The 21,735-nt window shown below is 41.2% G+C and overlaps 1 protein-coding gene across 1 annotated transcript in view; it reads right to left on the reverse strand.

Annotated features, from left to right (window-relative positions):
• The window catches only part of zanl (zonadhesin, like), a gene marked incomplete at both ends in the record, with an annotated part of 117,282 nt that overhangs the window by 19,207 nt on the left and 76,340 nt on the right, over window positions 1-21,735 (reverse strand). The window contains 3 exons of the mRNA XM_080741669.1: window positions 17,816-17,946; window positions 18,771-18,932; window positions 20,189-20,402. Of these exons, the coding sequence (XP_080597795.1) occupies window positions 17,816-17,946; window positions 18,771-18,932; window positions 20,189-20,402 (507 nt within the window). The remainder of the gene's footprint in view (window positions 1-17,815; window positions 17,947-18,770; window positions 18,933-20,188; window positions 20,403-21,735) is intronic.

The following is a 21,735-nucleotide window of genomic DNA, read 5'->3' on the forward strand; positions in this document are numbered from 1 at the left end:
TTTCCGAGGCGCCATGAATGCACCATCATCAGCGTTCAGCCCCCTCCCCAAAAGCCAGTCTTTAACGTGAGCTGCGACTCGGACAACATCTGCGCTCTGCATGCAGGGCTTGCAGGCAACCAGGGGGACAGACAGTGCAGCGAAATGCGAGTGAATCAAGTCAACACAGACGAACTAGCAGCCCCGCGGGTTAAAAAGATGCAAGATTAGTAGTACAGTAGCCTACTTAGCTGTATAACATCCAAGTCCGCTGCGCTGATTGTTGTCACAGAGTAGCACAGGCTGAGTGATACAGTATGTAATCAACAGCCGTTTCTTAGCGAATCTCCGATGGACAATTGATTGAGATCATCTTCTGCGCTATATTAACTGCACACACACAACAACAATGTTGCTGGGTGTTGTAGGACTACTGCTTGCGTTTAAAACAAAGTATTTGTCACTGTTCTACAACTTTCCTGTTTGATGCAAGCAACTCTCTCACTTTCTCTGCTGCTAGTTCTGCTCTGGGAAAGAAGCCTAATTTATACATCGCAGTACAAGGGTGTCGCACCTAAAATAGCAGATCCTCAAGCTCACAATGCGTTGTGGATGCGACGCGCTGTGAGCTTGTTGGTCTGTTTTAAAACATTTTGGCTATAAAAAATGCATAATCCTGGATTAAATATAATATAATATAATATAATATAATATATATTATATAATATTATATTATATTATATAATATTATTATATAATATAATATAATATAATAATAATACAAACCAGGGAGGGACTTTATTGTTTTTCAGGTCAAGGACCCCTTAGCTCAGACAGAGATCAAGCAGGGACTCTCGCTGTAGGCTAGGCATTATAGCCTACTGTATCACACAAATATTTGGCAGGCCCCCTGTAATAACCCTGGATTGGGGACCCTGACCCCCAGTTGAAGACATATAGTATACTAATAATGACATAGGCCTTCTATATGATTAGTTATCAAACAATTCTACAATAGCCAGCAGCTTTGTGTTCTCCCAGAATACTATATGTTGGGTTGTTAGACAGAGCCTAGTACTACAGTGAAACAATAAATTGCCTTGAATTTAATTTCATACATTTTTAGTCGCTATGTTTTGTACATTTTGGGATGTGGGCTTGAATCGTGGTGAATCGTGAATCGTATCGCATCGTATCGGGAACAGGGGTGTATCGTGATGTATCGTATCGGCAGGATTTCAATGTATCGCAATTATATCGTATCGCTGGCAGTGTATCGAGGTGCGTATCGTATCGCCTCAGTGGTCGAGATTCGCATCCCTACTAACTACTACTGCCCGCCTCGGTTCGACTCAAGCTCGTTCTCAATTCTCCTCGAACGTCGCGACGATATTTTAAAATAGGCTGTGTCATGGTGAAATATATGAAGAAATACTATCCTAAAATATCTAAAAAGTTAATTCCCCGTCGCAAAAAAATAAGTCTGGGGGCGTTTAAGGCAGTTTAAAATGGTTTAAAAGCACCACGGAGGAAAAAATGGCGGACGAATGATTTTTGCAACCGGAAGTTCTCGGCTATGCACTTGGCAGTGCTGTCCCATTCCACAGGCAAAAATGTGCACTTCACAGGACAAGCCCTACACAACATTAGCCCTACCCTAGCTAGGGCTACACTACGAAGGGCGCACACTCTGAATTGGGAAGCGGCTATAGTGGTTTTAAATCCTGCTGGCTGCCATCATTTTCACTACTTTCAGCGGCCGCTAACGGTGAAATGTTGCCATTCAAATGACGTTGATACAATGTCTAGTCTATACATAGACGTTGAAAAAAATTACAAATTTAAACCCTTGATAAACTAGTTTTAGCTAGACGTCTAGTTGACGTTTAAGCGTTCAAATGACGTCATTTAGCCCTCAAATTGCTCGTTGGGTGATTAGGCCTCAATGAATGTATTTTAAAATATACCTTTTTAATGTTTTTTTAAATTAAATTATTACGAAAATGAAAAGCTGTCATGTGAAAAAAAAAGACGAAAAAAAATTCACTTACGCCCTTTGCACTCCAAGCCCTCGTACACTGCACTAGAAATTCTCAATGCATATTAATACTTGTATGGAATGTGTGCCAACATGATTCGAAGCAGTCATAGTAAATTGAATTAATATCGAGGTAAAGGTTATTTGGATTATTCTGTATGCAGACTATGCACTGACCACAAACAAACAATAATACACAGCTAATAATACTAATGACATTGGGACAGGGATCTCCATATATGGGCATAAAACGTATGTTAATTAGTAAAGCCAAGCTGGGCCTTGGCGAGTTTGGGCCTGGGTTTGATGCCTGGGGATCTCCATATGGGCATAAGGGGGTACCAATATTTTATGCCAATACATGGAGATCCCTATCTGAACCAGCCACACAGATATGGGCCATGACTTGGCCATCTGGCCAGTGATATATATCGATGACACCAGGGATCTTCATATATGGGCATACAAGGGATTCTGGGGAATACCCTTGGACTTTTACATAGGTGATGTCACCTGTGATATCACCTGTGATGTCACAGTGATATGTCAAGGGAACCAACCCATAGACTGTAAAAATGTGTACACACACAGAGACAAGCTGTGACATTTCTCATGGTAAACTGCGACCCTCAGTCGCAACAAATACCAGGCTTTCCTCTGCGGTGCAAAGTCTGGTGATGCGAGGTTAGTCCTGACAGCAAAGTGTGACTGAAGGAGTTGTGTCCTCAGACTCACTATTAAATCACAAGATCAATGATGTCATCACCACTCAATAAAGAACTGGGAGCAGCAATGGCCGACAGGACCCAGTGGCCGCCAACCATCCCCAAATTCATTTGAATACTAATAGTCTGACTGTAATAGATTTTTCTTAATGACTGCAGATGTAGCATTTGATTTATTCAAATTTTCCTAAATAAATGAATAAACAAAGTTGGTACAGTATGTTTCCGTACAGTCTCAATCTTCAGTAATAAATAACAGTAACCATGAATGTTGTTTTATCTTAAGAACTAACGTATATTGATTGATTGGCATTATGACCTATACTTTAGCTGATGTTTGTGAGAGAACAAAAACCACATGTTGTTCAGACCTGCAGTATAAGGCAGACCACATCCTGTTGAAGATGACTCTTAGATTTTTTTTTAAGTTCCTCTGTACTTTTTTCTTCTATAATGCATGCACACATGGACGTGCCACCACACACGGGGTGGCACACACACACACACACACACACACACACACACACACACACACACACACACACACACACACACACACACACACACACACACACACACACACACACACACACACACATCCTGCTGTGTGTCATGATGCACGCATGCATGATGCCCGCACGCAGCCCACAACACAAATAGACAGAGAGACAGCAGCTCTGCACAGGACAGACAGAGAGAGAGAGAGAGAGAGAGAGAGAGAGAGAGAGAGAGAGAGAATGTAATTTCTCTTTCACCCATGCCCATGGATTTGCTTCTGCAACCAATGTCACTGTTTCTTGCAGAAACATGACCAAATTAGGATATGAGTATACTGTAGGCCCCCAGCCTATGGCAGAGATAATGCTCTCTGCAAAGTGTCCCTTCATACGCAAGTTACATACATGTATCATACAGTATGTGAATTGACACAACAGGCCTGAAAAGAGGGTTTTTCTTTTTTTACTTAACATTTTCACTGATGATCATCATATTGAGGAAACAACCCTCATACTTTATGGGGCTCCTAGTTGTTCCCTTCACTGAATCCGACACTTTATTCACTAGCTATCGATTCCACCTGATGTGGCTGACCAATTTGTCATTGGTTGTTTTGCATTGCTTTTACAGTTTATTTACTTCTTATTGTGTTAATCGCATGCCGATTGCTCATTTCTGCCTTTGAGCTGAGGGTCTTTATTACAGTATAAATACATTTGCTTTGACAAGTCACATTGTTAAGAAACAATAAAATAACAAAAGATACATACTGCATGTGTTACACAGAACACACTAAGTGAGACTGAAAGTGGTGGACAGGGTGGAAGGTCGTGTGGTGGTGTGGGTGGAGAATGGGGTGAGGAGGGGGAGGAGGTCTGAATGCACTGCCTCAGAGCAGCGGTGTCGCACCAAATTCTGGGCCCTGGGTACAGAGGGCGCCACGCTGCAAGCTTGTAGATCTGCTATTTTTGAAAAAGAATGTGCAAGGTTTTTTGAAAAAACGATGTTTCTATGTCAGTGGTGCTCAAAATCGTTCATGTAAAGGACCCCCAAAATATTTAGTTCTAGGTACCCCCCCAGAAGCAATATTTTAGTTACAAATGTTCGCTTAAAAAATACATATATTCAAAGATTTGCACGCATTTTCACAACTTTTAAAAAATAGCAGATCTACGAGCTCGCAGTTGTGAGCTTGTATATCTGCTATTTTTCAATAGCTAAAGTATAAAATAATGAAGGCCCCTCCACCTTGGGCCCTAGTAACTCAGTCCCACTTCCCCCCCCCCCCCCCCCCCTTGTGACGCCCCTGTGCCTCTGAGCACAACAGGAGGAAGGAGGGGGATGATATGACAACTCATCATTTAGTAAAAGAAAAGACCACCCTCTCTATTGTTCATTGTGTTGCTAAGAGGTGAACAGTTTCAAACACCTGCTGCCAGATGAATTAAAGTCATAAAGGTCCAAATGGCTTCAAACATTGAGATCCAGGGGGAAGATGATGATGAGGAAGAAGATGATAGAACTACAGCTCAGCAGACACATCCACGGAAGGTTAGATCTGGTAGATGTTACTCCAAGACTACATCTCAGAAGAAACATCCACGGAAGACTAGATCTGGTAAGAGATATTACTAATCACTAAAAATATACTTTTTAAGCAAGATGTTGAAATGTTTAATTTTTAATACTCAAGTAGCTGAGCATGTGGATGTGGGCCACATTACACAAATGACAAGGGGCCAGGGGACAGTTGATAAAATGACAACATCAATGATAACTTCTGTATGTTGTCGATCTTAACTACTGACACTGTTTTCTGGCCATTTAAACATGGTATAGAATTTGTATGACTGGTAAAATGAAAGCGAAAGCATCCGTCCATTTTGGGTTAAAGTTTTCGGCGCTTGCTGAGGCTCATCTTTCCCTTCCTGGATGATTATTGATGTAATTGTAAGGTAATCAGGCTAAAGATAAGATAATAACTTCATTCCGTTTTTTTTGATTGATTGATTGGTGGGTCATCATCACTGTTTTAACTGATTCTCACTCCCTCTTTATTCTCACTGTGTGTGTGTGTGTGTGTGTGTGTGTGTGTGTGTGTGTGTGTGTGCGTGCGTGCGTGCGTGCGTGCGTGCGTGCGTGCGTGCGTGCGTGCGTGCGTGCGTGCGTGTGCGTGTGTGTGTGTGTGCACATGTCCAGTCAGAAGACGGAACAGGATGGTACTGGGACTTGGATTGCTTTGTGGTGTTCAAGCTCTGCTCAACATTGGTCTCAGACTATCTCTCTGTAAGTCAAGTTTCACTACAATCAGGCACGTGCACACATAGATATTGAAGGGGGCTTGAGCCCCAGCCCTTTTATTTATCCATCTGTAAAAAGTGCCCTCTCCAGACCATGAATGCAGTTTTCACTATGGTGAAAGAAATGCAAAGTGCAGTGTGTTCCTATGACTGTGCAGCACATGTACTTGGAGATCTAAAAAATAAATACAAATACTTATGATCTAAGATCCTCCTGTGGGAATTCCAATACAAAAACGACACAGTGATCCAGAGGGATAGTGCCCTCCAGTGGCAGTCATGTCAGACTTCAGTGCTCTTTTACAGCCATATTAAAGAGTCATGAAACACAAAATCACCTTTTCTATCAATATATATTATATCAATGAGTCACCTGTGATAGGGGGCAATGATAATGGTTCAATTTGCCCATATGCTTGTGGATTCAAAGCTTTCTGCTGTCTCTGTAGCTATTTCTGTGTTCTTCCAGTTTGAGGGTAGAAAATAAATATTTGGCGCCACAATTAAATATTAGCTCATGCTATTCTATTTCTGCGACGTGACGTGGCTTATCTAATTAATATTAACGTTTGTTTTTGCGACCGTTAGGTCGCAGTTACTTGCACTCCTATACTATCCAAACCTCCACCGGCTGTCAGTCAGTCCGTCCGTCCGTCCGTCCGTCCCTCCGTCCCTCCCTCCATCAGTCTGTCAGTCACACGTCACACGTCACACTTTTGCCCTGCTCATAACTCTGCAACCGTTGCCCCGATCCATGCCAAATTTTGCACACACACTCCTTGCCTGCTAAACCACAACCTCCATTCAATTCTCACATGGCCCTCTTCTAGCGCCACCATGAGGCCGATTCTTGCAAAACACATTTTTGGACACTGCTCCTACAATGTTTGCCCTAAAATCACGCGAATCGGTACACAGTGTGTCTACACTCATGTCATCAACATGGATCTGTCCCATATAGCGCCACCTTCAGGCTGATTTTTTAAAACACATTTTTGGACACTGCTCCTACAGATTTTGCCCTAAAATCACACAAATCGCAACACAGTATGTCTACACTCATGTCATCAACATGGATCTGTCCCATATAGCGCCACCATCAGGCCGATTTTTTCAAACACATTTTTGGACACTGCTCCTACAGATTTTGCCCTAAAATCACGCAAATCGGTACACAGTATGTCTACACTCATCTCATCAACATGGATCTGTCCCATTTAGCGCCACCTATAGGCCGATTTTTTAAAACACATTTTTGGACACTGCTCCTACAGATTTTGCCCTAAAATCACGCAAATCGCTACACAGTATGTCTACACTCATCTCATCAACATGGATCTGTCCCATATAGCGCCACCATCAGGCCGATTTTTTCGAACACATTTTTGGACACTGCTCCTACACATTTTGGCCAAAAATCACGCAAATCGGTACACAGTATGTCTACACTCATCTCATCAACATGGATCTGTCCCATATAGCGCCACCATCAGGCTGATTTTGGAAAAACATTTTTTTTGCCTATTTGTGGAGATAAGCGACCTTATCTCCCGATTAGGGAGTCTTACTGGTGTATAGAGTTGTATCAAGGGGGCGTGGTTTCATTGAACTGATCAGAGAGAGTCGCCTTATTTGGAAACGCACAACATGAGTTGCAGACAGTCTGAGTCATGCTGTGTAGACAGCTGTCTTTCCTGGTTTTCTCTCTCAAGTTGGACTCTTGGGTATAGTTTAGGGTATATATTTTCAATGGTTTTAGTCGGATATATTACATTTGAGTATTTTAGCCATGGCTTGTTGTCTCGTTGTGTCGTTCAGATCCGAAACCACCGTGTTTACATGACAGAAGCTGTTGCTACGGCTATTAGCTCGGCTACATAGCTACATAGCCGATATACAAGCGTTGTGAGCTTGTAGATCTGATATTTTTCGTGAACGTGGGCATTGTGTGTGTGCGCCCACACTGTCACGACACGCACGCACACACACACATACACTACACAGAACATAGCCAACAGCGTAGCGTCCATTCTGCTCCAGTTCCGCGGTAAACAGTCCAGAGCTGGAGAATGTTTGTCCATGGATAAAAGCTCAGACAACTTGTTTGTAAAATACTTGCACATTTTAACTGGTTATAGAACATGGAGTTGCCGAATCTTTATACTTTCTACACCTCCTTTCTACACCTCCGGTGTTTCCGAAATGGAAACACCAACAAGTGCCCATGCACTGCCGACAGCTTCTCTGTCTCTCTCTGATAGAACACACATTACTCTGCTCCCTCCCCCCACAACGGCAGATAACCACGCCTACATTTTAGAAATCTTTTAATATTCTCAAGTCTGATAAAACAAATAAAGAGGCGGGGTTTCTGACCCCTTTAAGGAGGTCAGATCAGAACAAAGCTGTAAATAAATAATGATTCTCTTTCTTACAGATTCTGAATGGACTGAAGAGAGGAACAACCTGGTGAAAGACCTGGACCATCTGCAGTCCAAATACAACAACCTGACCAAAGACCTGGAACATATACAGTCCAGATACGATGACCTGACTAAACACAATGATGACTTACAGTCCAGATATGACAACCTGACTAACCAGAAGGACCAGATACAGTCCAACTATGACCTTGTAACTGCAGAGAGAGCTGAGCTGAAGTTTAGGCTCTGTGGTCAGTGAGAAATCACTGTTTTTATTCACTGTTATATCATGTTGTTCAGTAATCTGAGCAACTGACCAAAACTCATCAACAACAACAAAACACTTGCTCACTGTATTATTTTGTTGTTAGAATCATCCGGATGGCAGGTATCTGGCAGAGGTTGTTATTACGTCTCTACTGAGGAGAAGAACTGGGAGGAGAGCAGGCAGTGGTGTAGAGACAGACAATCAGACCTGATCATCATTAACAGCAAAGAAGAACAGGTATGTGTGTGTGTGTGTGTGTGTGTGTGTGTGTGTGTGTGTGTGTGTGTGTGTGTGTGTGTGTGTGTGTGTGTGTGTGTGTGTGTTATCTATTGTACAGTGTGTATTTCAGTAACCAGCAGTTTTTCTGTCAAGGACTTTGTTAACGGAGCTGTTGACTGGAACCAGGCGGTGTGGCTGGGTTTGACAGACAGAGAGGAGGAAGGAGTATGGAAATGGGTAGATGGAACACCACTGACCTCAACGTAAGACTTTATACCGTCATTTTACTCTTATTCATTTCAGGGTTATTAAAGGTTTCCTTTAACCCATTTAGGACTGGACAAACACCTATGCTTGTTATACCTTTCAAGCTGGGAACACCTCTGTGTGTAGTTTTTATAATATACAGTACAGAAGAAACATGAATGCTTTTTTACATTTTTGTTATAACATATTTTTAGAAAACTTAGGAGAGGATTTAGCCGTGGTGGGAAAAGTACTCACTTGTATTACTTAAAAGTATCTATACTGCAATATAGTAAAACTCTGTTACAAGTAAAAGTCTGGAATTCAAGAAGTGTTGTTAAAAATGTACTTAAAGTACCAAAAGTAAAAGTACAAAATGTTTGAAAATAGCCAATCTACCATGTGACACGTTGTGAGCTTGTAGATCAGCTATTTTTAAATAGCCTATGTCTAAAATAGGGCGAAAGTTTTAATATTATAATTTATGTCTGTAATGTAACTGGTAAAGTTTTCAAGTAAAAGTACAATATTTTGATCCAAGATGTAGTGGAGTAGAAGTAAAAGTATTGGAAATTTCAAGTATTCAAGTAAAGTACAAATACCTCAAAATTGTACTTAAGTGCAACACTAAAGTACATGTACTTAGTTACTTTACACCACTGGGATTGGATTTAGAAGGCGTTTGTTTCAGACCTTCAGGTCTGAAACAAAAGATGAACGTGAAAAACTATCCTTGTAAATGAACAGTATTGTAATGAATGTAATGTTCCTACTCCTCCAGGTATTGGTTCCATGGTGAGCCTAATAACTTTGGAGGAGGAGAAGGAGAAGACTGTGCCATGAAAGGTCAATGGTCAGACATCAACGGATGGTATGATGCACCATGTTCTGTAACTCAGCGTTGGATGTGTGAAAAGGCTTTGCAGTGAAATCCTCATTTCCAAATTGCATCAGTTGTGTGTTGTCTTGGTACAGCTACATGATAAGTGTGTTAACTAGGTGGTCGTTGCTTTGTTTTCTTTTACATATATTTACATTGCCAAAGCAAGCATTGCGTAAACAGACCTATTTCATATTGCAACGTCATATTCATGTTGCAAATAGCAGCATTTTGTTCTTAAATCAATTTAGATAGTATACAAAAAAGCCTCAGATTTAAAATGCATTTAAAGGTAGCAGCACTGTGTACTTAGATATGTATAAATGTTTTGTTTCTTTTGGTATAATGATCGTTTGGAATGTCCACTTTTTATTATCTTGTAGCACGACTAGTGAGACTAAACGTATTGATTCCATAGACTGTAAAAAAATATGGTTTATATGCTGCGAAAATGAGTGCCGCCATCATTTTAGAAATCAACGTTTCGAAATCAAGATTCGAAATGGTACCATCTCAAATGCTATTGGCTGCCAACGGTCACATGCAACCACAGGGATACTTGGGAGAATGTGGTGTTGAGCTTGCCAAATAAAGCACCCGAAAAAGAACCATCACATGCCTATGATCACAGGCCCCTCCTACAGCATACCCTGCTTTTTTCACAAAACGCACATCAGGATGCTTTAAACTAGCGACAGGAACCCTAAAGTATTTATGACAATGTTTAATAAGGTAACCCATCTCTTAAGGGACGTTGATGTGTCGGAAATGCTTCGAATGGATGTAAATACCACATAATCTGTTGTGGCTCTATGCACTCTGTGGACGCTGTTGTTTGCCCTGATTTTTTATTCTATTTTATTTTTGTATGTGTGTGTGTGTGTTTTTGCTGTTTTTGTTTTTGTTTTTGTTGGTTTGTTAATTGTCTGTTTGTTAATTGTCTTGTATATTTGTTTTGTCTATTGCTTTTATGTAAAACTCCTTGTCATGTCCTATAAGTTTATTAATGGAAAAAACAATAAACATATTGTTTAAAAAAAATCTGGGGAATAGAACGTAATCCTATGGAGAACATGTTGCTTTTGGTACCAGAACACTGCTACTAGTGGTCAATCATAGGAACTTTCAGTTCTGTGTTGCTTCATTTTAAATCCTGGCACCTGCCCCCCTGATTGAGTCACATTATGTGGGGAAGAAAGACAATGCAACGTCAACCGGAACCCATCACTGGAACCACGATTGTTTTTTTTTTTTCTAAACCGGACCACACTGCTCAGTTTAAAACAAATACCAAGTTTTCCTCCACGGTGCAAAGTCTGGTGATGCAAGGTTAGTCCTGACAGCGAAGTGTAACTGAAGGAGATATGATGTCATCACCTCTCAATGGGGCTTTTAAGCCGTGACATAATTTTTTAGTCAGACCTCCAAGCAGATTTATTGACAATATCTGTCCCTCGCTATTTCAACAGATCCGAGACAAAAATAACGACTAAAGTATAATTCTACCACTTTTCTTTCAACAACAAAGAGAAGAACAATTAGTAAATAGTAAAAATAGTAAAAAGATTCGCTTTTTTGGGGGCAAAAGGTCTCTGCCTACAAAATGATGTCAGACTTAACAGCCCCATAAAGAACTGGGAGCAGCAATGGCCGACAGGACCCAGTGGAAAGACGCGGCAGCCAACCATCCACACATTTATTTGAATACTAATAGATTTTTCTTACTGCAGATGTAGCATTTGATTTATTCAATTTCTCCTAAATAAATGAATAAACATAAGAAACAAAGTTGGTAGAGTATGTTTCTGTAGTGTCTAAATACTAAATCTTCAAAAATAAATAACTAACCATGAATGTTGTTTTATCTTAAGAACTATATTGATATAGAAGTATAAAGGCATAATGACCTATACATTAGCTGATGTTTGTGAGAACAAAAACCACATGTTGTTCAGACCTGCAGTATCCTGTTGAACATGACTCTTAGATTTTTTTTTAAAGTTTTTAAAGTTTTTTTCTTCTATAATGCAAGCATGTGCCCCCCTCTCTCTCTCTCTCTCTCCACACACACACACACACACACACACACACACACACACACACACACACACCCACACACACACACACACACACACACACACACACACACACACACACACACACACACACACACACACACACACACACACACACACACACACACTGTGTCATGATGCACCCGCACGCAGCCCACAACACAAATAGACAGAGAGACAGCAGCTCTGCACAGGACAGAGAGAGAGAGAGAGAGAGAGAGAGAGAGAGAGAGAGAGAGAGAGAGAGAGAGAGAGAGTAATTTCACTTTCACCCATGCCTATGGATTTGTTTCTGCAACCAATGTCACTGTTTCTTACAGAAACATGACCAAATTAGGATAAGGATATGACTATAGCAGCCTGGCAGAGATAATGCGCTCTGCAAAGTTCATACGCAATTATCCAGTTACATACAGTACATGTATCATACAGTATGTGAATTGAATCAACAGGCCTGAAAATAGGCCTTTTTTACTTATCATTTTCACTGATGATCATCATATTGAGGAAACAACCCTCATATAATTTATGGGGCTCTTAGTTGTTCCCTTCACTGAATCCGACACTTTATTCACTATATCGATTCCACCTGATGTGGCTGATATTTATCATTGGTTGTTTTGTATTGCTTTTACAGTTCATTTAGTTCTTATTGTGTTAATCACATGTCGATTGCTCATTTCTGCTGGGGGTCTTTATTATAAATGCATTTGCTTTGACAAGTCACATTGTTAAGAAACAATAAAATAACAAAAGATACATACTGTATGAGTTACACAGATCACACTGAGTGAGAGTGAAAGTGGTGGATCGGGTGGAGGGTGGTATGGTGGTGTGGGTGGAGGGTGGGGGTGAGGAGGGGGAGGAGGTGTGAATGAACTGCCTCTGCAGGAGTGTCGCACCAAATTCTGGGCCCTGCGTACAAGGATTCACTGCGGGCCCCCCATGAATGAGGGGGTTTAACCCATTTAGACTGGGAACGCATTATTACGCATTATTTTGTGCTTTAACTATTGAAAAATAGCAGATATACAAGCTCACAGCACAGCACTCGCCTGTAGATTTGCTATTTTGGAAAAATCGTGAACATTTGTGCAAGTCTTTGAATATTTCAATTTTCATATCCTTTGTTTGAAAAACCTATATTTCTATGTCAGTGTTGCACACACTTTTTCAAGTGAAGGACCCCCAAAATGATATGTATTTGGCCACGGACCCCCATCTCAAAATGTTTTGTTCCAGGGACCCCCAGAAGCAAAATTTGAGTTACAAATGTTCGCTTAAAATATACATATATTCAAAGATTTGCACACATTTTCACAACTTTTCAAAAATAGCATATCTAAAAGATTGCAGCGCACCACTCGGTGCCGCGCTGTGAGCTTGTATATCTGCTATTTTTCAATAGCTAAAGTATAAAATAATGAAGGCCCCCTGGCCCCTCCACCTTGGGCCCTAGTAACTCAGTCCCACTTTTCCCCCCCTTGTGACGCCCCTGTGCCTCTGAGCACAACAGGAGGAAGGAGGGGGATGATATGACAAATCATCATTTAGTAAAAGAAAAGACCACCCTTCTCTATTGTTCATTCTGTTGCTAAGAGGTGAACAGTTTCAAACACCTGCCGCCAGATGAATTAAAGTCATAAAGGTCGAGATGGCTTCAAACATTGAGATCCAGGGGGAAGATGATGATGAGGAAGAAGACGATGACATAAACGATGCAAATGTTGAGACCAGAACTACAGCTCAGCAGACACATCCACGGAAGGTTAGATCTGGTAAGAGATGTTACTCTACATCTCAGAAGAAACATCCACGGAAGACTAGATCTGGTAAGAGATACTACTAATCACTAAAAATCAGTGGTGTAAAGTAACTAAGTACTTTTACTTAAAGGGATATTCCACTTTCAACAGGGAGCAGTGGAAGGGCCTCTCTCCACATACACACCCATTGTAACTTCAAACTTCATTTTAACCATGATAGATTCATTAAAAACACCCATTATTTTTTCTGGTGACTCATACTACCCTCCTAATACGTGAGCAGGCCGTGTTTTTTCTATAACTGTTTTCTTTTATTTTTAATAATTATTTGGGAAAATGGAAAAAATTAAATACTAAAAAATAATTATTAAAAATAAATGAAAAACGTTATCGAAAATATATCACATATTAGGAGGGTAGTATGAGTCACCAGAAAAAATAATGGGTGATTTTAATGAATCTATCGTGGTTAAAATGAAGTTTGAAGTTAACAATGGGTGTGTGTGGGGAGAGGCCCTGGGCCTGGAGGGCCTGGTAACATTTACATCAAATATCCAAATATTCAATCAAGCTAATTAAAAACTGTTCAGGGTATTCATAAAAGCCTGGTTAGATGATAAAATTACCAAAAGTGTTTTTGAAAGTGGAATATCCCTTTAAGTACTGTACTTGAGTACAGTTTTGAGGTACTTTTACTTTACTGGAGTATTTCCAATTATCAGTACTTTTACTTCTACTCCACTACATTCTAGATCCAAATATTGTACTTTTACTCCACTACATTTATTTGAAAACTTTAGTTAATAGTTACTTTACAGATGTCAATTATAATATTATATAAAACATACATTAACCACGTTAGCTCTATTTTAAACCATGGCTATTTGAAAATAGCCGATCTACAAGCTCAAAACGCGTCGCATCGCGACGTGTTGTGAGCTTGTAGATCTGCTATTTTCAAACACTTTGGACTTTTACTTTACCTTTGGTACTTTAAGTACATTTTGATGCCAATACTTATGTACTTTTACTCAAGTACATTTTGAATTCTGGACTTTTACTACAACAGAGTATTTCTGCATTGCAGTATTGATACTTTTACTCAAGTAAAGAATGTGAGTACCTTTTCCACCACTGATTAAAACTACTAATCACTAAAAAAAATATATACTTTTTAAGCAAGATGTTAAAATGTTTTAACTCAGGGATACTCAAGTAGCTGAGCATGTGGGCCACATTACACAAATGACAAGGGGCCAGTTGATAAAAGTTGATACAATGACAACATCAATGATACTTGATAACTTCTGTCTTTCATTGGCAACTTACGTGATCGATCTTAAAGGTGTATTCAGTGATAATGAAAGTGGCCGGGGGTCATCTTGTCCCTTACTGGCCTTACAGCGTGGAAATGTTTAGTTTTTTGATCATTAGACCCAATCACTGAATATCGGTAGGCCTACGTCTCCAGCTTCAGGATATGTATGATACTGATTTACTACGAGACTGTGGCATTTTATGAGTTCAGTAGTTTACAATCTAGGCATTTAGCAGGCGTTCTTAATTCAGAGCGACACTGGTTCTCAAAACTTTTATTTTGACCATCATAACTAAACATCATAACATAACTACAGCCATACTCTACCCTGATTGGTTGAGGACTGGCTGGCCACCTCTGAAAACAGAATCTAGCTATGCTCGTAACACGGGCCATGGTGGAAGTCCTTATATGGTCAGCACACATTCTAGTGTGGAGAATGAATGGAAAATGTACCAATTATATTTTTATTTTAATAAAATACAATCACTGAATATACCTTTAACTATACAGTACTGACACTGTTTTCTGGCAATTTAAACATAGTGGTATTGAATTTTTACGAGATGGTAAAATGAAAGCGAAAGCATCCGTCCAATTTGGGCTAAAGTTTCCGGCGCTTGCTGAGGCTCGTCTCTGAATGAGTGGTTTCCCTTCCTGGATGAGTATTCGTGTAATTGTAAGGTAATAATCAGGCTAAATATATAAGATAATAACTATTATAATTATTTTTTGATTGATTGATTGGTGGGCCAGTCAAAACTGTGCCACGGGCCCGTGGGCCTATAAGTATCACTGTTTTAACTGATCTCACTCCGTGTGTGTGTGTGTGTGTGTGTGTGTGTGTGTGTGTGTGTGTGTGTGTGTGTGTGTGTGTGTGTGTGTGTGTGCGTGCGTGTGTGCGTGTGTGTGTGCGTGCGTGTGTGCGTGTGCGCGTGTGTGCGTGTGCGTGTGTGCGCATGTGCAGTCAGAAGACGGAACAGGATGGTACTGGGACTTGGATTGCTTTGTGGTGTTCAAGCTCTGCTCAACATTGGTCTCAGACTCTCTCTCTGTAAGTTTCACTACTATCAGGCACGTGCACACATACCGGTAGACATTAAAGGGGGCTTGAGCCCCTGCTCTTTTATCTGTCTGTAAAAAGTGCCCTCTCCAGACCATGAATGCAGTTTTCACTATGGTGAAAGAAATGCAAATGCCCCTCTTTCCATGCCATTCCTGGCAGCATTCAAGAGAATTGCCTTGTCCAAACTTTCCTGAACTTGAATACAGCATCTTATGTGGAAAGAATTGCCCTCTCTGTGTCGAAATCCATGCCGTACGGCGTACGCCACATCTCCAGTATTGATTATGCTTAGTTCAGTGTGGTATCAAGCACCGATGTGCTGCATTGTGAGCTTGGAGGTCTGCTATTTTTGATATTTTCACCAAAAGGCCCTTTTAGAAATGTCAGCCCCTGCCTCTCTAACATTTTCAACACGTCTCTGACAACAATGTCTTTCATGTTTCCTATCTATGATTATCAGAGCAGTGCAACAGGGCCGGTGGATGCACTGAGAAAACTGGGCCCAGGGCGGCGAGGAGCGGTGGGCAGAACACATTAGGCTACTCCGCTCCTTCCTTGCTTTTGATGCCTGTACCGTTGTTTCCTGTAGAGATTGGCATATTTCCTGGGGCAAGCTGCCAAGATCACACGTCACATGGGTCTTTTTTATTTTTTACTCTAAAAAAAGCGGTGCATTTGAAACTACATTGCAGTGCACATCATGGGTTGATCACTGCTTGCCTCCTGTGAATTGTTTTATTTTTATTTTTAATTTCATTTTCAGTTTATTTTGTTGCTGAGGGAGGTGAGCACACAAAGTGACGTGAGTGAGATGAAAAAACCTGGGTGAAATGTGCCAATCTCAACAGGAAGCTTTGGTAAATAAGGCATTTAGGTCCTGTATGTTGTGGCTGATAGCGATCCTCAATAAATCATTCAGCCGACAGGCTAAGCCTGGAATACCTGCATGACACGCAAGCTAGAAGGACTTATATCCAAACGGAAGCTCAAGTTTAAAATGCTTTACTTCAGTGACACCAGTTACAGCCATGACAGTCACGGCTGTGACATAAACATGCTATTTGATTTTCAATTAGTAGTCTTGTGTTGTGGCCTGTTACACAGTGATATTTACTGTCTTTGCCAGTGTGCAGTATATTCCTTGGCTCCTATGTATTGTACTTGGAGACTGACCTGCTTGTTTGCAATCATTTAGTTGTGTGTGGACGGTAACGTTGTTATAACCTAAACCTACATTTACAGACTGATTTTAAGTGTCAGACAGTGATATGACATGTATATATATATATATATATATATATATATATATATATATATATATATATATATTGTGGTGAACACTAGATGGAGGTATCTCACCTCAGAATGGACACTGCTTGGGTGGTATGGGAGGAGATACGAGGTTACTTGAGGGAGGGGTTGTCCCTGTGTGTGTAACTCGAATTGTTTTGGAAGTAAAGTTCAGAGACTCCCGTACTCCGTCTGCTCGTCTCATTTAATTCACTTCCACAGTGGTGACCCTGACGTTTAAGTGTAGAACATGTCTGACGATGATAACGCAGAGCACGGTGTTGTGCCTGTCGTTGCTCCGGCCGTGTATGTGGCGACAATCAAGTTGCCTGAGTTTTGATAATAAACCACAATCTACAGGCTTAACCGCCTCGCATTGTGAGCTTGTAGATTTTTGGCACTTGTGTCATCACTTCCAATTTCACTTGTTTAACCTGTTTATCCTGACTGAGTTCTCTATCCTGATTGGATAAAATTGCTATCCCGACCTGAAAATGCATTTTCTGTTTAATAAAGAGCTGGAGAGACATGGCGACTCCTGTTACTGCAATGAGTACTACTAATAACACTTATTTTAACCAAAGAAAATCACCTACCCTACCTTTATGTTATACATTTTATTAAAGACGTAGTATGTAACTTTACCCGTGAGTTTACATGAACAAAACAACAGAAACACTGAAGGTTCGGGGGTGGTTTTGTAATTTGTGCATGCAATTCTTACCACAGTCCAGCAGGTGTCTCCAGTCTCCCAGTTTGACTCCGGCCTCCTGACAGGCGGCGGCGTACGTATCGTAGCTGGCACAGCGCAGAGCCGCGCTGCCGCGCTCCGCACACAGGTCAAACTCACAGTCACTGTGGGAGGAGGACACACGCACACATGCACACACATACACACACACACACACACACACACACACACACACACACACACACACACACACACACACACACACACACACACACACACACACACACACACACACACACAAGCACACAGAGCAGATGGCGTTGTTAAGCGCTGTTCCACACGTACAGATTTCAGGTTGTGGGAACAGATGGATACTACGATCTACAGCTAGCATGCATACGCGTGCATGTGAAAGCAAACACACGTATCATTCACATAGGGGAATAGGTGTGAGAATATGGCAGGGTGTGTGTGTGTAGTTGGATGAGGATTGGGGTTCAGTTAGAAGTGCAAGCAAGCATAATATAATTTTATATTCAATGAAGTTAAAAAGTTCCTGTGTTCTTGGCTCTAAAGCTAAAGTCAGATTTGAGAAGCCATTATTGAGGTCCAAAAGAAAAAAAAAAGAAAAAAAAGGCTCGCTCAATTAACAAATAAAAGTATGCAAAAGTATATATTTTTTATGTATAAACAAAAGCGTGGACATCAGCACTAATGAACAGAATTTTCCACTATATCTCCTATGTGTCTCCTACCAGATACATGAGGGTCTTTATATTATCATCACATTATTGGCTTAGTAACGCGACAAAAGCTAACAAAAATATCCATTAATTCAAGTCTCCTTGAATGTAATTTATAGGAAATAAGTCATGTTGGGGGTGAACTACTCCTTTAACCATGTTAAAGTCGTAGTGGCATCCCTGCTTTGAGCATGTCATTATGATAAAACAAGAAGGGTTTTTTTATGTCGAAGGGGGTCACTCACGCTTGGAAGCTGGCAGGTTGCAGGGCGGTGTGGCAGGCAGCGAAGGGCCCCTTGGGGTCCGACAGGGCCCCACACTGCCTGGGACCCCGATACTCCTCCAGCTGGGACTGGGAACAGTCTGACGTGTCGAAACCAGAGTCTGGGTCTGTCTCCACCTCACGCCTAGAGAGAGAGAGAGAGAGAGAGAGAGAGAGAGAGAGAGAGAGAGAGAGAGAGAGAGAGAGAGAGAGAGAGAGAGAGAGAGAGAGAGAGTGAGAGAGAGACAGACAGACATTTAAAAGTTGCCAACTTGCCCTCTTGCAATGAAACTTTACCACATGAAGCCAGTAAGTACATTGTATTTATATAGCACTATTTATACAGCTCACACAGAGATCTCACAAAGTGCTGCTACAGCAAGATTCAAAACAAAACACAGGGCATCGCAGCAGACCAAACACAGGAAAATGCGTCACGTTACGACAACGCGTCGTGAGCTTGTGGATCAGCTATTTTTGGCTAAGACATTTGGTGTAGAGGGTGGTGGGAGTCTAGTATAGATATAGGCCTATATATAGCAGTATTAGTTATCTCCAAATGTGGGCACTGTTTAGTATCAGTGATGTCAGGTATATCAGACAGACATCGGACAGACAGACATTTGGTTGTTTATTAGTAGGATATATAGTTTAATGAAAGGAACTGCTCAAAGGCACCGCTCACTTCACGCTGGGTGTGATTTTTCAAGTGCTGCGCTGTCCACCAGGGACGTGCAGTGAATGTTAGAGAGGCAGGGGCTGACATTTCTAAAAGGGCCTTTTGTTGAAAATATAGAAAATAGCAGAGATAGAGGTCGGCTATTTTCGGTACTTGATACCACACTGAACTAAGCATCATCAAGTCAATGATGGAGATGTGGCGTACAGCGTACAGCATGGATTTCTACACAGAGAAGGAATTTGTTTCAACATACTGTTAAGACGCTGCATTCAAGTTCAGGAGAGTTTGGACAAGGCAATTCCCTTGAATGCTGCCTTCAGGTATGGCATGGAAAAAGGGGCATTTGCATTTCTTTCTCCATAGTAAAAACTGCATTCATGGTCTGGAGAGGGCACTTTTTACAGACGGATAAAGGGGCAGGCGGTCGTGAAATGAACTGCGAAAAGGCACCGCTCACTTCACACTGGGTGTGATTTTTCAAGTACTGCTTGAACAATTATTTTAGAAAAAAATTGATTTATTTTGCAAATCTTTGAATATACCTTTTTAAAAGCAAACATTTGTAACTCAAATATTTGATTCTGGGGGGTCCCTGGAACAACATGTTTTGAGATCCATGGCCAAATACATAATGCGTAATAATGCGTTCCAGGTCTAAATGGGTTTTAAAGGACGACACCACTTTTCAACCTATCTTCATATGTCCACCGTCTTTTTACCTGTGCAGGCGGGCCCCGCTCGGGTGGTTCTCCTCCACCGCCCTGCGCCCGTCCGTCCCCTCCTGCCGGTCGCTCACCCTCCAGCTGTTGCCGAACTCGTCCAGGCTCCTGGTGAGCGTGCCGTCGGGCTTCATGTACTCGTTCCTGCTGAGGCCGTCGTAGTTCCCGCACAGGCCTCTGACGGCGTTGGTGTAGGTGCTGGGCAGAACCACCTCTGGAGAGAGAGAAGGGACAAGACACACAATGAAGTACGAGGTTCCAGAATCAGAAAAACACGTTTTTCACAAGTTTACGGGTAGGTTTACAGGTGTAAACAAGTGGTTGATTTTAGGCAGGTAGCCTAAAACAGTGGTTCTCAACCTTGTCAGCCCGCGACCCCCAAAAGAATCATATTCGACCTGATGAGCACTAAGGGTTGAGGCATTACATTTTGTTCTATTGTGAAAATAGCAGATCTACATGCTCACAACGCCTCGCAACAATTTCTGCCTCTACTATTTGACAATTTGGCCAATGTTTAATTTGTCATTTTAGAGGTATTAAAACGTCCTTCAATTGTCACTTTAGAAATGTGCATGTCATGCACCTATACACTCAAACTTTATGTTGGTCGGTTCAGAGAGAAAACATGTTGCACATTAAGCTATTCATCTGGGGACCCCCCAAAATAATTTGGGGACCCCCCTGGGGGTCCGGAACTACAGGTTGAGAACCACTGGCCTAATGTTTTGGGCTTCGGGACACCCTTTTCCTCATTGCTGAATCCAAGTACCCCCTTAATTGACAACAACATTTTGACTAGAAAATACTGACATCAAAAGTCCAGTTTTTATGTCAATATGTTGAAAATAAAAGTGAGTAGCCTGTTTTCTATTCAGTAACAGTAAAATGCTTACTTAATTTACTTCAAAGCTTTACGGAACAGCACTTTCTCATGCATTTGTCAATGTTATATCTTGTAAAATGTTTCAGTTTTCCATTTTCTCTCAAGTACCCCCTGTAGTACCTCTGCGTACCCCTAGGTGTACACGTACCCCCATTTTGAGAAATACTGGCTTAATATACATGAGGTTAGACACAAGGTGCAGATTAAAAGCAGTACAGTACCGCACTAGAATGGTATAGACGTATAGACGTATGTGCTAGTGACAAAAAGAAGAAAAACAAACACATTGGTAGGTCCTCACAGGAAGGTAGTCTGCATCGGGTATCCACAGGTATAATGGAAAATGGAGAGAAAGAGATAGCGCCAGGGGGTAGGCCTACTGTATTTCTTTTGATGTTCTATTCAGTGATGTAAATGGTGTCAAATTGCGTTCAACAATAAAGTGGGAAAATGAGGAGAGAGGCGTAGCCCACTCGGCTTTGAACTTAATTATTAGTTGAGCAGCATAATGGTCAAATGTTCATGCAAATCTACAGCAGGGGTCTTCAATGTTTTCAGGTCAAGGACCCCTTAGCTGAGAGAGAGATGAAGCAGGGACCCCCACTACATATTGTATTTGTGTGATGCAGATTTTCATCGATTTCATAGATAGATTCATAGA

Source organism: Nannobrachium achirus, assembly GCF_963921795.1.
Source record: "Nannobrachium achirus genome assembly, chromosome: 14".
Taxonomy (NCBI): domain Eukaryota; kingdom Metazoa; phylum Chordata; class Actinopteri; order Myctophiformes; family Myctophidae; genus Nannobrachium; species Nannobrachium achirus.